The sequence below is a fragment of the Vigna umbellata genome, chromosome 6 (genome assembly GCF_029865625.1).
Source record: "Vigna umbellata cultivar VRB3 chromosome 6, Vumbellata_1.0, whole genome shotgun sequence".
In the NCBI taxonomy this organism is placed as follows: domain Eukaryota; kingdom Viridiplantae; phylum Streptophyta; class Magnoliopsida; order Fabales; family Fabaceae; genus Vigna; species Vigna umbellata.
The window spans coordinates 17,054,804-17,076,805 of record NC_142170.1 but is presented as its reverse complement, the minus strand read 5'-3'; the positions used below and the strand labels follow the sequence as shown (position 1 = coordinate 17,076,805).

General features: G+C 38.6%; 1 protein-coding gene across 1 annotated transcript; it reads right to left on the bottom strand.

Annotated features, from left to right (window-relative positions):
* Positions 1 to 8,461: 8,461 nt before the first annotated feature.
* Positions 8,462 to 21,311, bottom strand: LOC148196865 (uncharacterized). The gene is made up of 2 exons (XM_088093529.1): positions 20,532 to 21,311; positions 8,462 to 8,491 (listed from the first exon to the last, which is right to left on the bottom strand). Exons 1-2 carry the CDS (start codon positions 21,309 to 21,311, stop codon positions 8,462 to 8,464), a joined length of 810 nt encoding a protein of 269 aa, XP_087949655.1.
* Between the last annotated feature and the right edge of the window lie 691 nt (positions 21,312 to 22,002).

Genomic DNA, 22,002 nt, shown 5'->3' with positions numbered 1-22,002 from the left:
GTCTCCCAAGAATAAGAGGAACATCACTATTTCCTTCCATCTCCATCACAATAAAATCCACTGGGAATACAAATTTATCAACCTTCACTAGAACATCTTCAACCACTCCATATGGATATTTAAGAGACCTGTCCGCCAGTTGAAGATCCATTCTGGTCGGTTTGATTTCCAAACCTTGAATTGTTCTGCACATGGATAGCGGCATTAAATTAATGCTAGCTACTAAATCAATCAATGCGCTTCCAACTTTTAAATCTCCTATGGTGCATGGAATAGTGGAGCTTCCTGGATCTTTAAGTTTAGGAGGTAGTTTCTGTATGATTGCACTGCAGTTACCTTGTACATTGATAGTTTCCTTTTCAATGTACTTGTTTTTCTTTGTAAGAAGTTCCTTCAAAAACTTTGTATATGCTGGCATCTGTTGCAATGCTTTAGAGAATGGTATAGTGATCTCCAGCTTCTTAAACAACTCCATGAATCTTTCCAACTGCTTTTCTTTCTCCTTCCTTGAATAACTCTTTGGATAAGGAAGTGGCTTTTCACCCTCTTTTACTTTTTGTCTCTCCTCTCTCTCTTCTCTCTCTTTTTTTTCTCTCCTCTCATCTTCTTCTTTTTTCTTTTTCTCTCTCTCAACCCTTTCTTTCCACTCACATGTTTCTTTTTCACTCTCACTCTCATTTTCTTTCTCCTCTTTTTCTTTTTTTTCTCTCCTCTAACACTTTACCACTTCTGGTCACAACAGTTTTACACTCCTTTCTGAGATTATCATGTTTCATCTTGTCAACTATTCGCTCAACATAGATCTCCATATTTTTAAATGCAACATCCACATTCTGACAATAAGATGCATTCGTCTTCAAGAATCTTTGGAAAGTCTCGTCAAGTTTTGTTGTCTTCTGAGATGGAGTAGTTTGCATTTGCCATTTTTGCGGTTGCCCTTGAACCATTGAGACCTGTTGTATTTCTTGTGGTATTTGAGAAAGCTTCATCATTACTTCTTCCAACTGTTGAGAGATAATTCTATTTTGAATAAGCAAAGCATCATTTGATTGTAACAACTCCTTTTGACTAAGATATCCTCTTTCAATATTAAGTTCGTTGTCACTAGTAGCCATATTTTCAATAATTTCTGTTGCTTCCTCTAGAGTTTTCCATTTAATGTTTCCTCCTGCTGAGGCATCAAGCATCATCTTGATTTGTGAACCAAGACCTCCAAGGAAGGTTAGGACTACCTCCTCTTCTTTGAATCCATGCGTGGGTGTTTTTCGTAACAAGCTTTTGTATCTATCCCATGCATGACCCAGTGATTCTTCCATGCCCTGCCTGAATGAAGAAATCTCTTGCTTGCCTTTGTTCACCTTTGATTGTGGGAAGTATTTATTTAGAAACTTGGTTACCACTACTTCCCACTCTGTGAAACTTCCCTCTGGAAAAGAATTTAACCAAAGCTTAGCATTGCCTTGTAATGAGAAAGGAAACAAGCCAAGTTTGATCGCTTCATCTGGCACCCCATTGATTTTCACTGTGTTGCAGATCTCATTAAATGTAGTGAGGTGCTCATATGGGTTTTCATGAGATAACCCATTGAATTGATTGCTCTTCACCAGTTGGATCAATGCTAGTTTGACCTCCATGTTAGCTGCATTGACTCTAGGTCTAGCTATACTATTAAAGTGCTGAGGTCTAGTTGTATTGGTGTAATCAGCAAGAGTTCTTCTGATATTATTGTTCTCCATATTTTCTGTGCTATGGTCAGAACCTTGTGGTGATGGTTGCAACAGAGTTTCCGGAGGAGTGAAAAGTTCTCTAGATGTTCGGATTCTTCTCCTCCGTCTACTCTCGTCTAAACCTTAAAGAAGAGGTTCTACAGTTATCTTGCTCCTTGTTCGAATTGTCTCCTGCATACACAACAACACAAAACCCTAGAATATTTGGTTAGCACAAAAAGATATAGGAGAAGATATAAGATTCAGAGAATAAAATAAAATAAAATAAAATAAAATAAAACAAAAACAGAAAAAATAAAAACAGAAAAATAAAAACAAAAATTCAAAATTAAAGTCAAATATAATCAATAATCACACAAATTAACCAGTTAAACCACGAGTCCCCGGCAACGGCGCCAAAAACTTGATGACAAATTTATGAACGCCGAAAAACGGCGCCATAAACTTGTTGAACAATCGGCAAGTGTGACCGAATCGTATCAAGTAATAAACTCGGTAAGACCAAGTATCGTTCTCCCAAAGGACTCACGACCTAGTTTAGTTATGTGATTTGTTGATTATTTAAGACTTAAGAACGAAATAAGTGATGTTTAATATGCAAAACCGAAAATAAACATGTATGCATGAATGTGATCAATGGCTAAAACAAAATACAAACACTTCAATGGAATATATGGATGAGTATGTTGTTGGGGTTATCAATTTCATCTTATCCACTCTCATATACTTTAGGAATTCAACATTCTTTTCATCATTGTTAATGCCACTCTCTAAATTACCTTGCAAGAAGGCATATCCCTAATTACGAGTTCATACGATTCCTAGCATTCCTAATAATTAGTTCTTTTAGTGCAGGAGCTTAACGGCAACCAATATACTATTGGGAGAAATTCCCCGGATCTAGACTTCCCCGTACGTTCCCGTATCGACAAAATCAATAATCATGCATTGAATGAGTTAAACAAAGCAAGCATTGAGCAAAGAGGAAAAACCCTAACTAATGATGAAAGAAAGCATAGGTCTTAAATATAAGATGTAAAAACAAATTCCATAGATGAGAGTTTCACAAGACTACATTGATTCCCCAACAACAATACAAGGTTTAGTTCACCATATTCATGGTGAAGATAAAACCCTAGAAAGGTGAAGAGGTAGCCTGAGCATCCCAGATCCTCCTTCAAAGGGGTGGAAGAGAGAGTGTTTGCTTCGTTTCTGCCAAAGATACAAACCCTAGGACGCCCTAAAGCTTATATACTATTCTAAAATTACAGAAAATTTAGGCCCAAGCCCATAAGTGTGCCGCTCAGCGGTAAGTGCGTGAGTTGATTTCTTCCCCTCAGCGGCCATTTTGCCCATCAGCGGATCCCCCGTGAGCTTCTGAGTGCCGCTCAGCGGTAAACTACCGCTCAGCGGCAGTTGCGACTTCTCCTTTTGCACTTTTTGATGTGTTTTCTGATTTCATCTCTCTCCTTCTTCACTTCTTTCACCAAATTCAACTTAAAACCTGCACAAAAACACTGAAATCAAGCATAAGCCTGTCCAACTCTCTTATTTCTGAAAATATGAATAAAAGTATGATTTCAAGCTAGTTTCTAAGTGTTAAAGGTTGCTTTTAGTATCAATTTCAAGCATGAAAATGACAGTTTTTCAACTGTTATCAGTACATCAAACCCTATTCTAAAACAACAGTAACTGAGTTCAGAACACAAAACCAAACAAAAGCATAAGTAAAAGTTCTTAAATCACTGGGTTGCCTCCCAGCAAGCGCTCTTTTAACTTCACTAGCTTGACCCAATAAAGCTCAAGTTCCTTCTTCCTGGTTGATGTCCATATTCCATCAACTCCTCAACTGCTTCCGGTGTACTGTTTTGACTCTTCTAGAATGTGGAGACTCTATCTCTATCATCTCCTTTTCTTTATAGCCTTTCACAACCCACAATTTGTTTTTGACTCTCACAGGTGTACCCAATTGGAGTTGTTCTTTCATCCAGTCATCATGAACTTTCCTTCCTCTTCCAATCTTTTCTTTGTCCGGTACCTGAAACAATAAACAATGTTTACCTTTAACCTTGGGCTTTTCATCTTGAGAGCTAGTCATGAGTACATCTTGAAATGCAGCTTTATGACTAGCTTCTTCCTCCTGCATCTGCCTCTCGTCTTTGAAGACATCTACAACAACTCTCTCTTCCCTGTCTTGTAGCACCACTATACCTTCGTTCACATCAATGATAGCTTTGGCCGTTTTCATAAACGGTCTTCCAAGAATATGGGTATCTTTTCAGTCTCCATCTCCATCACCACAAAGTCTACCAAGAACTGGAGTTTGCCCACACAAACTATAATATCTTCTACGATTCCACAGGGTTCCTTTGAAGATCCATCTGCCATTACTAAGTTAACCTTTACAGACTTCACATCAACATCACCGATTTGCTCCAATAAAGAATAAGGTATCAAGTTAACACTTGATCCTAAATCGAGTAAGGCTTTGTTTATCCTCTTCTTCCCTATTGTGCATGGAATGGAGAAACTTCCTGGATCTTTTTCCTTTAGAGGGAATGGCTCCTTTTTAACAGATTATACTTTTTTGTATTATCATCTCTACGTCTTTTCCTTGTAGAGACTTCTTCTTCAGGTTTAGTATAAACTGCAATTTGTTGTAGTATCTGATTCCAAGGTACATCATTGTCCACCATTGATGAAAAATTTATGAACACCGAAAAACGGCGCCACAAACTTGTTGAACAATCGGCAAGTGTGACCGAATCGTTTCAAGTAATAAACTCAATAAGACCAAGTATCGTTCTCCCAAAGGACTCACGGCCTAGTTTAGTTATGTGATTCGTTGATTATTTAAGATTTAAGAACGAAATAAGTGGAGTTTAATATGCAAAACAGAAAATAAACATGTATGCATGAATTTCATCAATGGCTAAAACAAAATACAAACACTTCAATGGAATATATGGATGAGTATGTTGTTGGGGTTATCAATTTCATCTTATCCACTCTCATATACTTTAGGAATTCAACATTCTTTTCATCATTGTTAATGCCACTCTCTAAATTACCTTGCAAGAAGGCCTATCCCTAATTACGAATTCATACGATTCCTAGCATTCCTAATAATTAATTCTTTTAGTGCAGGAGCTTAACGGCAACCAATATACTATTGGGAGAAATTCCCCGGATCTAGACTTCCCCGTACGTTCCCGTATCGACAAAATCAATAATCATGCATTGAATGAGTTAAACAAAGCAAGCATTGAGCAAAGAGGAAAAACCCTAACTAATGATGAAAGAAAGCATAGGCCTTAAATATAAGATGTAAAAACAAATTCCATATATGAGAGTTTCACAAGACTACATTGATTCCCCAACAACAATACAAGGTTTAGTTCACCATATTCATGGTGAAACTAGATGAATAATAATGAAAGAATGAAAGATAAAACCCTAGAAAGGTGAAGAGGTAGCCTGAGCATCCAAGATCCTCCTTCAAAGGGGTGGAAGAGAGAGTGTTTGCTTCGTTTCTGCCAAAGATACAAACCCTAGGACGCCTTAAAGCTTATATACTATTCTAAAATTACAGAAAATTTAGGCCCAAGCCCATAAGTGTGCCGCTCAGCGGTAAGTGCGTGAGTTGGTTTCTTCCCCTCAACGGCCATTTTGCCCCTCAACGGATCCCCCGTGAGCTTCTGAGTGTCGCTCAGCGGTAAACTGCCGCTGAGCGTCAGTTGCGGCTTCTCCTTTTGCACTTTTTGATGTCTTTTCTGATTTCATCTCTCTCCTTCTTCACTTCTTTCACCAAATTCACCTTAAAACCTGCACAAAAACACTAAAATCAAGCATAAACCTATCCAGCTCTCTTATTTCTGAAAATATGAATAAAAGCATGATTTCAAGCTAGTTTCTAAGTGTTAAAGGTTGCTTTTAGTATCAATTTCAAGCAGGAAAATAACAGTTTTTCAACTGTTATCACCACCCCAAACTTAGAACTGTGATTGTCCTCAAGCAAACAAGATGTAACTCAATCTTCTACCAATTCATATGATGGTTCACTCATTCAAAAATTTCTTTTCAAGATAAGCAAAGACTTCAATCAAACTTTTGACCAAGATTTCAATCAAGATGTGCACATGCTTTAGTGTTCACAAAGTCAGTTAATATCAAACAAATGCTATTTTTCATGAATGATCAATCAATTAAGCATGGATGTTCATGTGCTCATGGAATACTTCCTCACCAGGTAAAGTGTTTCACTCACACACAAGTGTATAAGAGGTAATCACTCATCTACTCCACTACCACAATGTCACATGAATCAACTTTGCCTTTAATTTAACCACAATCAAAACATTTACAAGCATGCATCATCACAAGGACTTTTCAATGGCTTATAACGTGGCTGGGCTAATCAAGAAAATTGGTTTTTCTGGATCACAAAATCCTTGAGTTAAGAGAATCATAACAACACAATTATTCTTATTTTTCCCAACTTGTCTTTACATTGAGCTTTGCTTTTTCTTTTCTTTTCTTTCTCTTTTTCTTTTCTTTTCACATTCTTATTCTTAACTTTTACCTCAATGCTTTTCCTTTTTCTTTTTCATGCTTTCCCAACAACCCCAAACTTGAACATTAACAATACCACAAAAGATTTTCTACTTAACTCAAGGTAAAGCTTTTCAACAAGGGTTTTCAATTTATGTTCAAGGCTAAGGGTTCAAAGGATAGAACACAAAGTGTTCTCTTTTAGTGGGCTAACTTCATAAATTTGGCCAATAAAAAGGGTTCCAACAAACGACCTTGAGCATATGATGCAAAACAAGCAATTGATTCAATCATAGAAAACCTGGGCAAAATCATTCATGCTTTCAAAGTAATAGCATTCAATCAATAAAACTCTGGAGCTCAAAACCTCACAAATAGGCTCATTCACATTTGACATACACATCCTGCTTAATCTCACAATCACAATCATAATATCTTGCATTTGTTCACAAAGCTTGTGAATCACCTTTATAAGCATTTAATGTGCACATCTATCTCAACATCAATCAATAATCATCATCAAGCATTACTTATCACACAATCACAGTCAATAGCAAACCATCATAACAAACCAGGTTTCTAATAGAGTACATCAACCCTAGTCTAAAACAAAAGTAAATAAGTTCAGAACACTTAAACCAACAAAAGCATAAGTTCATAATAGCATTCATCAGTAAATGCTATCTCAGCTCCTCATCAATCTGAGCTGTCCTCTGTATCTTCCTCTTCTTCCTCATCTTCATCATCTTCAAATGCATCATCATCATCAGCTTCATCTTCTTCCATCTCCCTAACTGAAGCTTCAGCTGCTTCAGCTCCTCCTCCTTGCACCGGCTCCTTTGGCCAAGCTACCACATTATGGAATTCCTCCATAGTCCACCTGTGAGTTGGAGGTGTATCATACATCCCCACAATCATCTCAGCAGTAGCCACCTGCCCTCTATGAATGGACTGTAACTGAGCACCTATAAGAGACATGTACATGTCCCTTATCTGGAACGGTTCTGCTTCATGTGTCTCAGTAGATGTCTAGCTCTGTGCTTGCCCTCTCTCTTTGCGAGCACGGCGTGGTGGAACTGGCTGAGCTGCCTCCTCACCTCCACAGTACTGTCTGTAATAGGCCTCATCAATGGCTTTTCTTGGCCTTTCAAATGGTGGAGCAAAAGTGTCCACCCCAGCTATCTTAAAAAGGTGAGTGATTAAGGAGGGATGTCCTAGGGGTGCTTTGTTATTTGAGGTATTGGCACACGCACTAATCTCATCAGCTATCACCTGCCCAATATTAACATTTAAGTTCCTGATAGCACAGTAGATGAAGAGTGCCCTGCTGAGAGTAATATCTGACACGTGTGAACATGGCTGAATGTTGGCATGAGAAAATGCCATCCAATACTTTGCAAGAGGAGTCAGATCAGTCCTCCTAATGTTTACCACTGAACCAGATCTATTCCTTTGGAAGTGTCCTCCAGGTATACATAGTACTCTCTCTACATCCTCAAAATCAGCCCCTTCCTCCATGCAAAGAGCGAACTGGCACTGCTCACCAGCCCACACAGTATCTAGGAAGTTATTAATAGAATCAGGATCATACCTGATAGCATGGCCTTTGACATAGCCGAGATAATTTTCAGCTGGATAATCACCAATCTTCTTTGCATTTGTGTAGAATTCTTTTACCACAGCTATGTTGGCAGGTGTAGGATATGTGGCTAGCTTTCCCCAGTCATTCCCTAACAATTGCTCTCCAAATTGAGGAGCAAAATTAGGTATCATTCCATCTTTTCTCTCCATAAAGAGTCTCCTGTCTTGCACCACCTTGAAGTGCTTCTCATCAGTATCTAGGAAGTTATTAATAGAATCAGGATCATACCTGATAGCATGGCCTTTGACATAGCCGAGATAATTTTCAGCTGGATAATCACCAATCTTCTTTGCATTTGTGTAGAATTCTTTTACCACAGCTATGTTGGCAGGTGTAGGATATGTGGCTAGCTTTCCCCAGTCATTCCCTAACAATTGCTCTCCAAATTGAGGAGCAAAATTAGGTATCATTCCATCTTTTCTCTCCATAAAGAGTCTCCTGTCTTGCACCACCTTGAAGTGCTTCTCATGTTTCCGAGAGAGGAACCTACTAGAATGGGGCTGTTCTGGTTCCTTTTCCTTTCTCTTGGTTGCCATGGTTTTCAATCTATTTCCTGAAGAGGATGTAATTCCTGCAATCAAACACAGATACAAAACAACAGAACATGATGTTAATTGATAACAGTTGAAAAACTGTTATTTTCATGCTTAAAATTGATACTAAAAGCAACCTTTATACTTAGAAACTAGCTTGAAATCATGTTTTTCTTCATATTTTCATAAATAAGAGAGCTGGACAGGTTTATGCTTGATTTCAGTGTTTTTGTGCAGGTTTTAAGGTGAATTTGGTGAAAGAAGTGAAGAAGGAGAGATATGGAATCAGAAAAGACATCAAAAAGTGCAAAAGGAGAAGCCGAAGTCCCCGCTCAGCGGCAGTTTACCGCTGAGCGGCACTCAGGAGCTCACGGGAGGACCGTTGAGGGGCAAAATGGCCGCTGAGGGGAAGAAACGTGACACGCACTTACCGCTGAGCGGTATTTTACCGCTAAGCGGCACTTTAATGGGCTTGGACCTAATTTTCTGTAATTTACGAATAATATATAAGCTTTAGGGTTTCCTAGGGTTTGTATCTTTGGCTGGAACGAAGAAAACACTCTCTCTTCCACCCCTTTGAAGGAGGATCTTGGATGCTGAGGCTTCCTCTTCACCTTTTTAGGGTTTTATCTTTCATTCTTTCATTGTTATTCATCTAGGTTCACCATGAATATGGTGAACTAAACTTTGTATGTTTGTTGGGCAATCAATGTAATCTTTTGAAGCTCTCATATATGGAATTTGTTTTTACATCTTTTATTTAAGATCTATGCTTTCTTTCATCATTAGTTAAGGTTTTTCCTCTTTGCTTAATGCTTGCATTGTTTAACTCATTCGATGCATGATTATTGGTTTTGTCGATACGGGCGCGTACGGGGAAGTCTAGATCCGGGGAATTTCTCCGAATATCATATTGGTTGTCGTTAAGCTCCTGCACTTATGAATTGATCATTAGGAATGCTAGGAATTGTATGAACTCGTGATTAGGGAGAAGCCTTCTTGAAAGGTACTTTAGAGAGTGGCATTAACAATGATGATTTGAATGTTGAATTCCTAAAATATATGAGAGTGGATAAGATGAAATTGAACCCCAACAACATATTCATACATATATTTCATTGAAAGTGTTTATCTTTTGCTTTTGCCATTGATCAAAACTTCATGCATACATATTTAATTTTCGTCTTTTGCATATAAAATCCAAATATTTCGTCTTTAAGTCTTAGCTAATCAAGAAACCACACAACTAAACTAGGCCGTGAGTCCTTTGGGAAGAACGATACTTGGTCTTACCAAGTTTATTACTTGAACGATTCGGTCACACTTGCCGATTGAAAAACAAGTTTGTGACATCATATTTTGGTGTTCATAAATTTGTCCATCATTAATCATTAGTAAAACACAGAATACAACTCCTTTCAAAGCTAAACCACCGCTGAGGGTCAGAATTACCCCTCAACGCCACCAGTGCCACATTCCAGAACACAAATTTTCAAAAATTTCAGGTCTGGCAGAGTGCCGCTCAGCGGCAATTTACCCTGAGCGATAACTCTGCAAAGTTTTGAAAAACCTCTTTTTAAGCTGTCCTAACTCCACCCAAATGCAATTTTCAGTTTTCCAGATCAAAATCATGCAGTTTAACCGGTTCAAATATCAATTATATCATCAAATCATGCATAGAAATCAAAACCCCTAAATATTCATGCTTTGAGAATCACATTCAAAATCAAGAACCCTAGAATGAACAAAATGCTTTTACTTACTTGGGTGGAGATACTAGATGCAATGAGAATGTTTCCAAGCTAAGATGCTCTCTTCCAACCCCAAACTTAGATGAAACACTAGTGAGAAAGTGAGTGGAAGAGAAATTTTTCAAAAGAGAAGAGGTAAAAGATGTGGAGAACCTTGGAAAAGGTATGTGGGAGTGTTTGTGCAGAGAAGAGCGTGAAAGTGAGAGCATTTGCGCAGTTTAGGGTATAAAAGTACCCTAATGGGCTCGGGTCCCACTAAGGGGAAACTAAAGCCCACTTTGCGATAGTACTGCTCAACGGTAACTGGCCGCTTAGCGGCACTTTCGTGAAGTGCTCTTCTCCTTCTTTTCTTAACCTACGTGCCTCCTAAACATGCCCCTCACTGGTTCCCTGCAATTCAATTCTCAGGTTACTTATGCACAACCCTATTATACTACTACAATCAAACAAACAAAAACAATCAATCAACTGGGTTGCCTTCTAGGTAGTGCTTGTTTAACATCACGAGCCTGACCCAAAATCCACCAACACCCATCAGTAGGTGTTACAATCTTACCAACACCCACTAGTAGGTGCAAAATTTTCTTACCAACACCCATCAGTAGGTGTTACAGACTTACCAACACCCATCAGTAGGTGTTACAAACTTAGTATCCTTCAGTAGATACTTAACCACCTAGCATCCTTCAGTAGATGCTATATCCAATAAAGTATTTACAAAAATAATGTCCACAAATTAAAAGTTACAAAACAAAATCAAAAGTTTTTAAATCATTGGGTTGCCTCCCAGCAAGCGCTCTTTTAACGTCATTAGCTTGACCCAGTAAAGTTCAAATTCCTTCTTCATAATTGATGTTCTTGTCCCACCAACTCATCAGTTGTTTCCTGTGTGCTGCTTTGATTTTTCTAGAATGTGGAGACTCTATCTCTATCATCTCCTTCTCTTTATAGCCTTTCACAACCCACAACTTGTTTTTGATTCTCACAGGTGTACCAAGTTGGGGTCTTCCTTTATTCCAGTCATCAGGAACTTTTCCTCCTCTTCCAATCTGTTCTCCTTTATGCACCTGAAACAACAAACAATGGTTACCTGTAACCTTGGGCTTTTCATCTTTATTGCTAGTCATGTGTGCATCTTGAAATGCAGCTTTATAACTAGGTTCTTCCTCCTGTGTTTGCATCTCATCTTTAAAGACATCTACAACAACTCTCTCCTCCCGGTCCTGGAGCACCACTATACCTTCGTTTACATCAATGATAGCTTTGGCCGTTTTCATAAACGGTCTTCCAAGAATGATAGGTATCTTTTCTGTCTCCATCTTCATCACCACAAAGTCTGCCAAGAATTGGAGTTTTCCAACACAAACTATGATGTCCTCTGCAATCCCACATGGTTCCTATGAAGATCCATCGGCCATTACTAAATTAACCTTTACAGGTTTCATATTAACATCGTCGATTTGCTCCAGTAAAGAGTAAGGTATCAAGTTAACACTTGAACCTAAATCAAGAAGAGCTTTTTTAATCCTTTTCTTCCCTATGGTACAAGGGATAGAAAAGCCTCCCGGATCTGTTGCTTTTGGAGGGAATGGCTCCTTTTTAACAGTTTTACACTTCTTTGCCTCATCATCTCTACGTCTTTTCTTTGTAGAGACGTCTTCATCAGATTTAGTGTAAACCGTAATTTGTTGTAGAATCTGCTCCCAAGGTGCATCATTATCCACCATCTTGAATAATTCTGTGAAATCCAGTTGTTTCCCTTGATGTATTGAAAAAGGAGAAGTATTTTTGCTCTCTATTTCTCTTTTCTCTTCTGTTTCTCCTTTGTCTAACTCAACTATCTCATTTTTAGAACTCTCTACCACCTTGCATTCTTCTCTGGGGTTAATCTTAGTATTAGCCCCAAAATTTCTATTTGGACTTTCTTCCACCTGCTTGGTGATCTGCCCCATCTGAATCTCCAAATTCTTGATAGCAGCTTCAGTGCTCGTTTAAGTAGACTCAGTTTTTTGTATGAAATTATTAAGAGTGTCTTCCATCCTCATGGACCTTTCATTAAGCATAGAAATCTGCTGCCATAAGGTGGGTTGTTGCTGTTTCTTATTAAATTGACCAGCTTGCCCAGTTTGCCCTTGACCAATGCTTGGGTGTGGTTTCCAGCCTTGATTGTAGTTCCCTTGACGGTATCGATTGGTCATGTAATTCACATCCTCCACGGCTTCTGCTGGAAAGGCACATTGACCATTGATATGGTCGCCTCCATATAATTCACACAACTGAGATTGTACCTGTGCAGTAGTTTTCAACTCTTTAGGCAATTGTGCAAGTGTTTTAGTAAGAGTCTCCAGCTGTTGAGTTAGAATTTTTTTTTGTGCTAGCAAGGCATCATGTGTCTGTAATTGTAGAACTCCTTTTTGTTGCATAGGAGCTCCTCTTTCACTGTTGAGCTCATTATCACTAGTAGCCATATTTTCAATAATTTCGGTTGCTTCCTCTAGAGTTTTCCATTTAATGTTTCCTCCTGTTGAGGCATCAAGCATCATCTTGATTTGTGAACCAAGACCTCCAAGGAAGGTTAGGACTACCTCCTCTTCTTTGAATCCATGTGTGGGTGCTTTTCGTAACAAGCTTTTGTATCTATCCCATGCATGACCCAGTGATTCTTCCATGCCCTGCCTGAATGAAGAAATCTCTTGCTTGCCTTTGTTCACCTTTGATTGTGGGAAGTATTTATTTAGAAACTTGGTTACCACTACTTCCCACTCTGTGAAACTTCCCTCTGGAAAAGAATTTAACCAAAGCTTAGCATTGCCTCCTAATGAGAAAGGAAACAAGCTAAGTTTGATAGCTTCATCTGGCACCCCATTGATTTTCACTGTGTTGCAGATCTCATTAAATGTAGTGAGGTGCTCATATGGGCTTTCATGAGATAACCCATTGAATTGATTGCTCTTCACCAGTTGGATCAATGCTGGTTTGACCTCCATGTTAGCTGCATTGACTCTAGGTCTAGCTACACTGTTAAAGTGCTGAGGTCCAGCTGTATTGGTGTAATCAGCAAGAGTTCTTCTGATATTATTGTTCTCCATATTTTCTGTGCTATGGTCAGAACCTTGTGGTGATGGTTACAACAGAGTTTCTGGAGGAGGGAAAAGTTCTCTAGATGTTCGGATTCTTCTCCTCCGGCTACTCTCGTCTAAACCTTCAAGAAGAGGTTCTGCAGTTATCTTGCTCCTAGTTCGAATTGTCTCCTGCATACACAAGAACACAAAACCCTAGAATATTTGGTTTGCACAAAAAGATATAGGAGAAGATATAAGATTCAGAGAATAAAATAAAATAAAATAAAATAAAATAAAACAGAAAAAATAAAAACAGAAAAATAAAAACAGAAATTCAAAATTAAAGTCAAAGATAATCAATAATCACACAAATTAACCAGTTAAACCACGAGTCCCTGGCAACGGCGCCAAAAACTTGATGACAAATTTCTGAACACCGAAAAACGGCGCCACAAACTTGTTGAACAATCGGCAAGTATGACCGAATCGTTTCAAGTAATAAACTCGGTAAGACCAAGTATCGTTCTCCCAAAGGACTTACGGCCTAGTTTAGTTATGTGATTCGTTGATTATGTAAGACTTAAGAACGAAATAAGTGGAGTTTAATATGCACAACAGAAAATAAACATGTATGCATGAATTTGATCAATGGCTAAAACAAAATACAAACACTTCAATGGAATATATGGATGAGTATGTTGTTGGGGTTATCAATTTCATCTTATCCAGTCTCATATACTTTAGGAATTCAACATTCTTGTCATCATTGTTAATGCCACTCTCTAAATTACCTTGCAAGAAGGCCTATTGATGGACAAATTTATGAACACCAAATTATGATGTCACAAACTTGTTTTCAATCGGCAAGTATGACCGAATCGTTCAAGTAATAAAACTTGGTAAGACCAAGTATCGTTCTTCCCAAAGGATTCACGGCCTAGTTTAGTTATGTGATTTCTTAATTAACTAAGACTTACAAACGAATTAATTGAGGTTTAAAATGCAAGACAGAAAATAAACATGTATGCATGAATTGTGATCAATGGCAAAAAGCAAAAGATAAACACTTTCAATGAAATTTATGTATGGATATGTTGTTGGGGTTCAATTTCATCTTATCCACTCTCATATATTTTAGGAATTCAACGATCAAATCACCATTGTTAATGCCACTCTCTAATGTACCTTTCCAGAAGGCTTCTCCCTAATCACGAGTTCATACAATTCCTAGCATTCCTAATGATTAGTTCATAAGTACAGGAGCTTAACGACAACCAATATAAAATTGGGAGAAATTCCCCGGATCTAGACTTCCCCGTACGTTCCCGTATCGACAAAACCAATAATCATGCATCGAATGAGTTAAACCATGCAAGCATTAAACAAAGAGGAAAAACCCTAACTAATGATGAAAGAAAGCATAAGTCTTAATTAAAAGATGTAAAAACAGATTCCATATATAAGAGTTTCACAAGACTACATTGATTCCCCAACAAACATAAAGAGTTTAGTTCACCATATTCATGGTGAACCTAGATGAATTACAATGAAAGAATGAAAGAATAAACCCTAAAAAGGTGAAGCGGAAGCCTCAGCATCCAAGATCCTCCTTCAAAGGGGTGGTAGAGAGAGTGTTTGCCTCCTTTCTGCCAAAGATACCTAACCCTAGGAAACCCTAAAGCTTATGTATCATTCGTAAATTACAAAAAGTCAAGTCCAAGCCCATTAAAGTGCCGCTCAGCGGTAAACTGCCGCTCAGCGGTGATTGCGTGACTTGTTTTCTCCCCTCAGCGGCCATTTTGCCCCTCAGCGGATCTCCCGTGACTTCCAGAGTACCGCTCAGCGGTAAACTACAGCTCAGCGGTAAACTACCGCTCAGCGGTAAACTACCGCTCAGCGGTGAGTGCGTGACTTGGTTTCTCCCCTCAGCGGCCAATTTGCCCCTCAGCGGACCTCCCGCAAACTCCTGAGTGCCGCTCAGCGGTAAACTGCCGCTGAGCGGTGACTTCGACTTCTCCTTTTGCACTTTTTGTTGTCTTTTCTGATTTCATCTCTCTCCTTCTTCACTTCTTTTACCAAATTCACCTTAAAACCTGCACAAAAACACTGAAATCAAGCATAAACCTGTCCAACTCTCTTATTTCTAAAAATATACAGAAAAACATGATTCCAAGCTAGTTTCTAAGTGTCAAGGTTGCTTTTAGTGTCAATTTTAATCATGAAAATAACAGTTTTTCAACTGTTATCACAACCCCAAACTTAAAACTTTGCTTGTCCTCAAGCAAATAAGATGTAACGCTATCTTCAACCAATTCATATGATGATTCACTTCATTCAAAAATCTTCTTTTCAAGATAAGCAAAAACTTCACTCAAACTTATGACCAAGAGTTCAATCAAGATGTGCACATGCTTTAGTGTTCACAAAGTCATTCCAACAAATGCTATTTTCATGAATGATCAATCAATTAAACATGGATGTTCATGTGTTCATGTGGTATTTCCTCACTAAGTCAAGTGTTTCACTCACACTCAAGTGTATAAGAGATGATCACTCATTCACTCTACTATCACAATGTTACATGAATCAACTTTGCCTTTCATTTTACCACAATCAAAAACATTCACAAGCATGCATCATCACAAGGACTTTTCAATGGCTTATAATGTGGCTGGGCTAACAAGAAAATTGGTTTTTCTGGATCACAAAATCCTTGAGTTAATAGAATCATAACAACACAATCATCTTATTCATTCCCAACTTTCTTTTGCCTTTGCATTGAGCTCTGCTTCTTTTTCTTTTATTTTCTTTTTCTTTGCATATTCTTATTTTTTTTTTAACTCTTAGCTCAATGCTTTTCATGTTTTCCCAACAACCCCAAACTTGAACATTTAACAATACCACACAAGATCTTCTACTTAACTCAAGGTAAAGATTTTTCAATCAAAGGGTTTTCAATGTATATTCAAGGCTAAGGGTTCAAAGGATAGAACACACAGTGTTCTCTTTTAGTGGGCTAATTTTATAAATTTGGCCAATAAAAAGGTTTTCAACAAATGGCCTTGATCACATGATGCAAAACAAGCAATTGATTCAATCATAGAAAACCTGGGCAAAACCATTCATGCTTTCAAAGTAATAGCATTTAACAATAATAACTCTGGAGCTCAAAATCTCACATATAAGCTCATTCACATTTGACATACACATCCTGCTTAATTTCACAATCACAATCATAATATCATGCATTTGTTCACAAAGCTTGTGAATCACCTGTTTAAGCATTTTAATGTACACATCATCTCAACATCAGTTAATCATAAGCATCATTCAGAATTACTTATCACACAATCACAGTTAATAGCAAACCATCACAAGAAACCAGGTTTCAAATAGAGTACATCAAACCCTAATCTAAAAACAAAAACAAATAAGTTCAGAAAACTTAAACCACAAAACATAAGCACATGATAGCATTCATCAGTAAATGCTATCTCAGCTCCTCATCAATCTGAGCTGTCCTCTGTATCTTCCTCTTCCTCCTCATCTTCATCATCTTCAAATGCATCATCCTCATCAGCTTCATCTTCTTCCATATCTCTAGCTGAAGCTTCAGCTGCTTCAGCTCCTCCTCCATGCACTGGTTCCTCTAGCCATGCTACCACATTATGGAATTCATCCATAGTCCACCTGTGGGCTGGAGGTGTATCATACATCCCCATAATCATCTCAGCAGTGGCCACCTGCCCTCTGTGAATGGACTGCAACTGAGCCCCTATAAGAGACATATACATGTCCCTCATCTGAAATGGCTCTGCTTCATGTGTCTCAGCAGATGTCTGGCTCTGTGCTGGTCCTCTCTCTCTACGAGCTCGGCGTGGTGGAACTGGCTGAGCTGCATCATCACCTCCACAGTACTGTCTATAGTAGGCCTCATCAATAGCTTTTCTTGGCCTCTCAAAAGGTGGAGCAGAAGTGTCCACCCCAGCTATCTTGCAAAGGTGCGTGATCAAAGAAGGATGTCCTAGTGGTGCTTTGTTGTTTGAAGTATTGGCGCACACACTAATCTCATCAGCTATCACCTGCCCAATATTAACATTCAAGTTTCTGATAGCACAGTAGATGAAGAATGCCCTGCTGAGAGTAATATCTGACACATGTGAACATGGCTGAATGTTGGCATGAGAAAACGCCATCCAATACTTTGCAAGAGGAGTCAAATCTGTCCTCCTAATGTTAACCACTGAGCCAGATCGATTCCTTTGGAAGTGTCCTCCAGGTATACACAGTACTCTCTCCACATCCTCATAATCAGCACCTTCCTCCATGCAAAGAGCAAACAGGCACTGCTCACCAGCCCATACAGTGTCTAGAAAGTTATTAATTGAATCAGGATCATACCTGATAGCATGGCCTCTAACATAGCCCAAATAATTCTCAGCTGGATAATCACCAATCTTCTTTGCATTGGTGTAAAATTCCTTAACCACAGCTATGTTGGCAGGTGCAGGATAAGTGGCTAGCTTTCCCCAGTCATTCCCTAAAACTTGCTCTCCAAATTGAGGAGCAAGGTTAGGTATCATTCCAACCTTTCTCTCCATCAGAAGTCTCCTGTCCTGAACCACTTTAAAGTGCTTCTCATGTTTCCTAGAGAGGAACCTACTAGAGTGGGGTTGCTCTGGTTCCTTTTCCTTTCTCTTGTTTGCCATGGTTTTCAATCTTTTTCCGGATGAGGATGCCATTCCTACATTCAAAACACAAAACCAAACCACAGAACATGATGTTAATCATTAGTAAAACACAGAACACAACTCCTTTCGAATCTAAACCACCGCTGAGGGCCAAAATTTCCCCTCAGCGCCACCAGTACCACATTTCAGATCACAAAAAACCAGAAAAACCAAATCTGGCAGAGTGCCGCTTAGCGGCAGTTTACCCCTCAGCGGTAACTCTGCAGATTTTTGAAAAACCTGTTTTAAAGCTTTCCTAACTCCACCCAAATGCAATTTTCAGTTTTCCAGTTCATAATCATGCAGTTTAATCGGTTCAAACATCAAATATATCATCAAATCATGCAAAGAAATCAAAACCCCTAAATCTTCATGCTTTGACAATCATATTCAAAATCAAAAACCCTAAAATGAACAAAATGCATTTTACTTACTTGGGTGGAGATACTAGATGCAATGAGAATGCTTCCAAGCTAGAATGCTCTCTCCCAACCCCAAACTTTGATGGCACACTAGTGAAAAAGTGAGTGGAAGAGAAATTTTCTTAAGAGGGAAGAGTGAAAAGATGTGGAAAACCTTGGAGAAGGTATGTGGGAGTGTTTGTGCAAAGAAAAGTCTGAAAGTGTGAGAGAATGCGCAGCTTAGGGTTTAAAAATACCCTAATGGGCTCGGGTCCCGCTAAGGGGAACTAAAACCCTATTCTGCGAGAGTACCGCTCAGCGGTAAAGTACCGCTCAGCGGCACTTTCGTGAAGTGCTCTTCTCCTTCTTTTCTTAACCTACGTGCCTCCTAGACATGCCCCTCACTGGCTCCCTGCAATTCAATGTTCAAAATGCTTATGCAAACCCTAACTAAAACAAACAAACAGAAATATTCAATCAACTGGGTTGCCTCCCAGGTAGCGCTTGTTTAACGTCACGAGCCTGACCCAAAATCCACCAACACCCATCAGTAGGTGTTACAGCCATTGTATCCTTCAGTAGATACTTAACCACCTAGCATCCTTCAGTAGATGCTATATCCAACAAAATAAATACAGAAATAATGTTCACAAATAAAAAAAATTACAAAACCAAATCAAAAGTTTTTAAATTCACTGGGTTGCCTCCCAGCAAGCGCTCTTTTAATGTCATTAGCTTGACCCAATAAAGTTCAAGTTCCATCTTCTTTGTAATTGATGTTGTTATTCCACCAATTCCTCAGCTGTTTCCTTTGAACTGTTTTGGTTCTTCTAGAACATGGAGACTCTATCTCTATCATCTCCTTCTCTTTAAAGCCCTTCACAACCCACAACTTGTTCTTGATTCTAACAGGTGTGCCAAGTTGGAGTCTTCTTTTCTTCGAGTCTCTAGGAATTTCTTCTCCTCTTCCAATCTCTTCTACCTTGGGTACCTGAAACAACAAACAATGGTTACCTGAAACCTCAAGATTTTCATCTTTACGGCTAGTCATGGGTGCATCTCGAAATGCAGCTTTATAACTAGCTTCTTCCTCCTTTGCTTGCATCTCATCTTTGAAAACATCTACCACCACTTTCTCCTCTCTATCTTGGAGCACCACTATACCTTCATTTACATCTATGATAGCCCTGGCCGTTTTCATAAACGGTCTTCCAAGTATGATAGGTATCTTCTCAGTCTCCATCTTCATCACCACAAAGTCTGCCAAGAACTGAAGTTTGCCAACACAAACTATAATGTCCTCTACAATCCCACATGGCTCCTTTGAAGATCCATCGGCCATTACTATTTTAATCTTTGCATGTTTCATTTTAACTTTGCCGATTTGCTCCAGTAAAGAATAAGGTATCAAGTTAACACTTGAACCTAAATCAAGGAGAGCTTTCTTTACCTTTTTCTTCCCTATAGTACAAGGGATAGAAAAACTACCTGGATCTGACGCTTTAGGAGGGAATGACTCTTTCTTAACAGTTATACACTCTTTTGCCTCATCATCTCTACGTCTCTTCTTTGTAGAAATTTCTTCATCAGATTTTGTGTAAACTGCAATTTTCTGTAAAATCTGTTCCCAAGGTGCTTTATTATCCACCATTCTGAATAATTCTGTGAAATCCATTTGTTTCTCTTGATTTATTGGAAAAGGAAAATTGTTTTTGCTCTCTATTTCTCTTCTTTCTTTTGTTTCTCCTTCTTCTAACTCAATTATCTCTTCATTCACACTCTTTACCACTTTACACTCTTCTCTGGGGTTAACCTCAGTATTAGCCCCAAAATTTCTATTTGGCCTTTCTTCCAATTGCTTGGTAATTTGACCCATTTGAATCTCCAAATTCTTTATAGCAGCTTCAGTGCTCTTTTGAGAAGATTCGGTTTTCTGTATGAATTGCTGAAGAGTTTCTTCCAACCTTGTGGATTTTTCATTAAGCATAGATAACTGTTGCCAAAAGGTTGGTTGCTGCTGCTTATTATATTGATTTGCTTGCCCAGTTTGTCCTTGACCAATGCTTGGATGTGGTTTCCACCCTTGATTGTAATTCCCTTGACGGTATGGAAATTGATTAGTCATGAAATTAACATCCTCCAAGGCCTCCACTGGAAAAGCACATTGACCATTGATATGATCACCTCCACATAATTCGCACAACTGAGTTTGCACCTGTGCAGCAGTTTTCAACTCTTTAGGTAATTGTGCAAGAGTTTTAGTCAGAGTCTCCAGCTGTTGAGTTAGAATTTTATTTTGAGCTAGCAAGGCATCATGTGTCTGTAATTGGAGAACCCCTTTTTGTTGCATAGGAACTCCTCTTTCGCTGTTGAGCTCATTATCACTAGTAGCCATGTTGTCAATAATTTCTATAGCTTCCTCTGGAGTTTTCGATTTAATATTGCCTCCTGCTGAGGCATCAAGCATCATCTTGGTTTGTGAACCAAGCCCTCCAAGGAAAGTTAAGACTACTTCTTGTTCTTCAAAGCCATGCATGGGTGTTTTTCTTAGCAGACTTTTGTATCTATCCCATGCATGCCCCAGTGATTCTTCCATGCCCTGCTTAAATGAAGATATCTCTTGCTTGCCTTTTGTCACCTTTGATTGTGGAAAGTACTTGTTCAAAAACTTTGTTACCACTACTTCCCACTCTGTGAAACTTCCTTCTGGAAAAGAGTTCAACCAAAGCTTAGCATTGCCTCCCAATGAGAAAGGAAACAAACTAAGTTTGATTGCTTCGTCTGGCACCCCATTGATTTTCACTGTGTTGCAAATTTCATTAAATGTAGTCAGGTGCTCATATGGGCTTTCATGAGATAACCCATTGAATTGATTACTCTTCACCAGTTGGATCAATGCTGGTTTGACCTCCATATTGGCTGCATTGACTCTAGGTCTAGCTATGCTGTTAAAACGTTGAGGTCCAGCTACATTGGTGTAATCAGCAAGAGTTCTTCTGATATGATTATTCTCCATATTTTCTGTGCTATTGTCAGAACCTTGTGGTGATGGTTGCAACAGAGTTTCCGGAGGAGGGAAAAGTTCTCTAGATGTTCTGATTCTTCTCCTCCGTCTACTGTCTTCTAATCCTTCAAGCAACGGTTCTGTTGTTTTCTTGCTCCTAGTTCGAATTGCCTCCTGCATACACAAGAACACAAAACCCTAGAAGATTTGGTTAGCACAAAAAGAAATAAAATAAAATAAAAATTCGAAATTTAAAAATAAAATAAAAAAAATAAGTCAAAGATAATTAATAATCACACAAATTAACCAGTTAAACCACGAGTCCCCGGCAACGGCGCCAAAAACTTGATGGACAAATTTATGAACACCAAATTGTGATGTCACAAACTTGTTTTCAATCGGCAAGTATGACCGAATCGTTCAAGTAATAAAACTTGGTAAGACCAAGTATTGTTCTTCCCAAAGGACTCACGGCCTAGTTTAGTTATGTGATTTCTTAATTAACTAAGACTTACAAACGAATTAATTGAGGTTTAAAATGCAAGACAGAAAATAAACATGTATGCATGAATTGTGATCAATGGCAAAAAGCAAAAGATAA

Excerpts from the sequence above, each read along its gene's own strand:
- LOC148196865 (XM_088093529.1), bottom strand. The coding sequence starts at position 21,311 with ATGGAGGTCAAACCAGCATTGATCCAACTGGTGAAGAGTAATCAATTC. Across the intron at positions 8,492-20,531 it reads CAGTGGAGGCCTTGGAGGAT|GAATTACATCCTCTTCAGGA; the intron begins GTTAATTTCATG and ends GTTTGATTGCAG.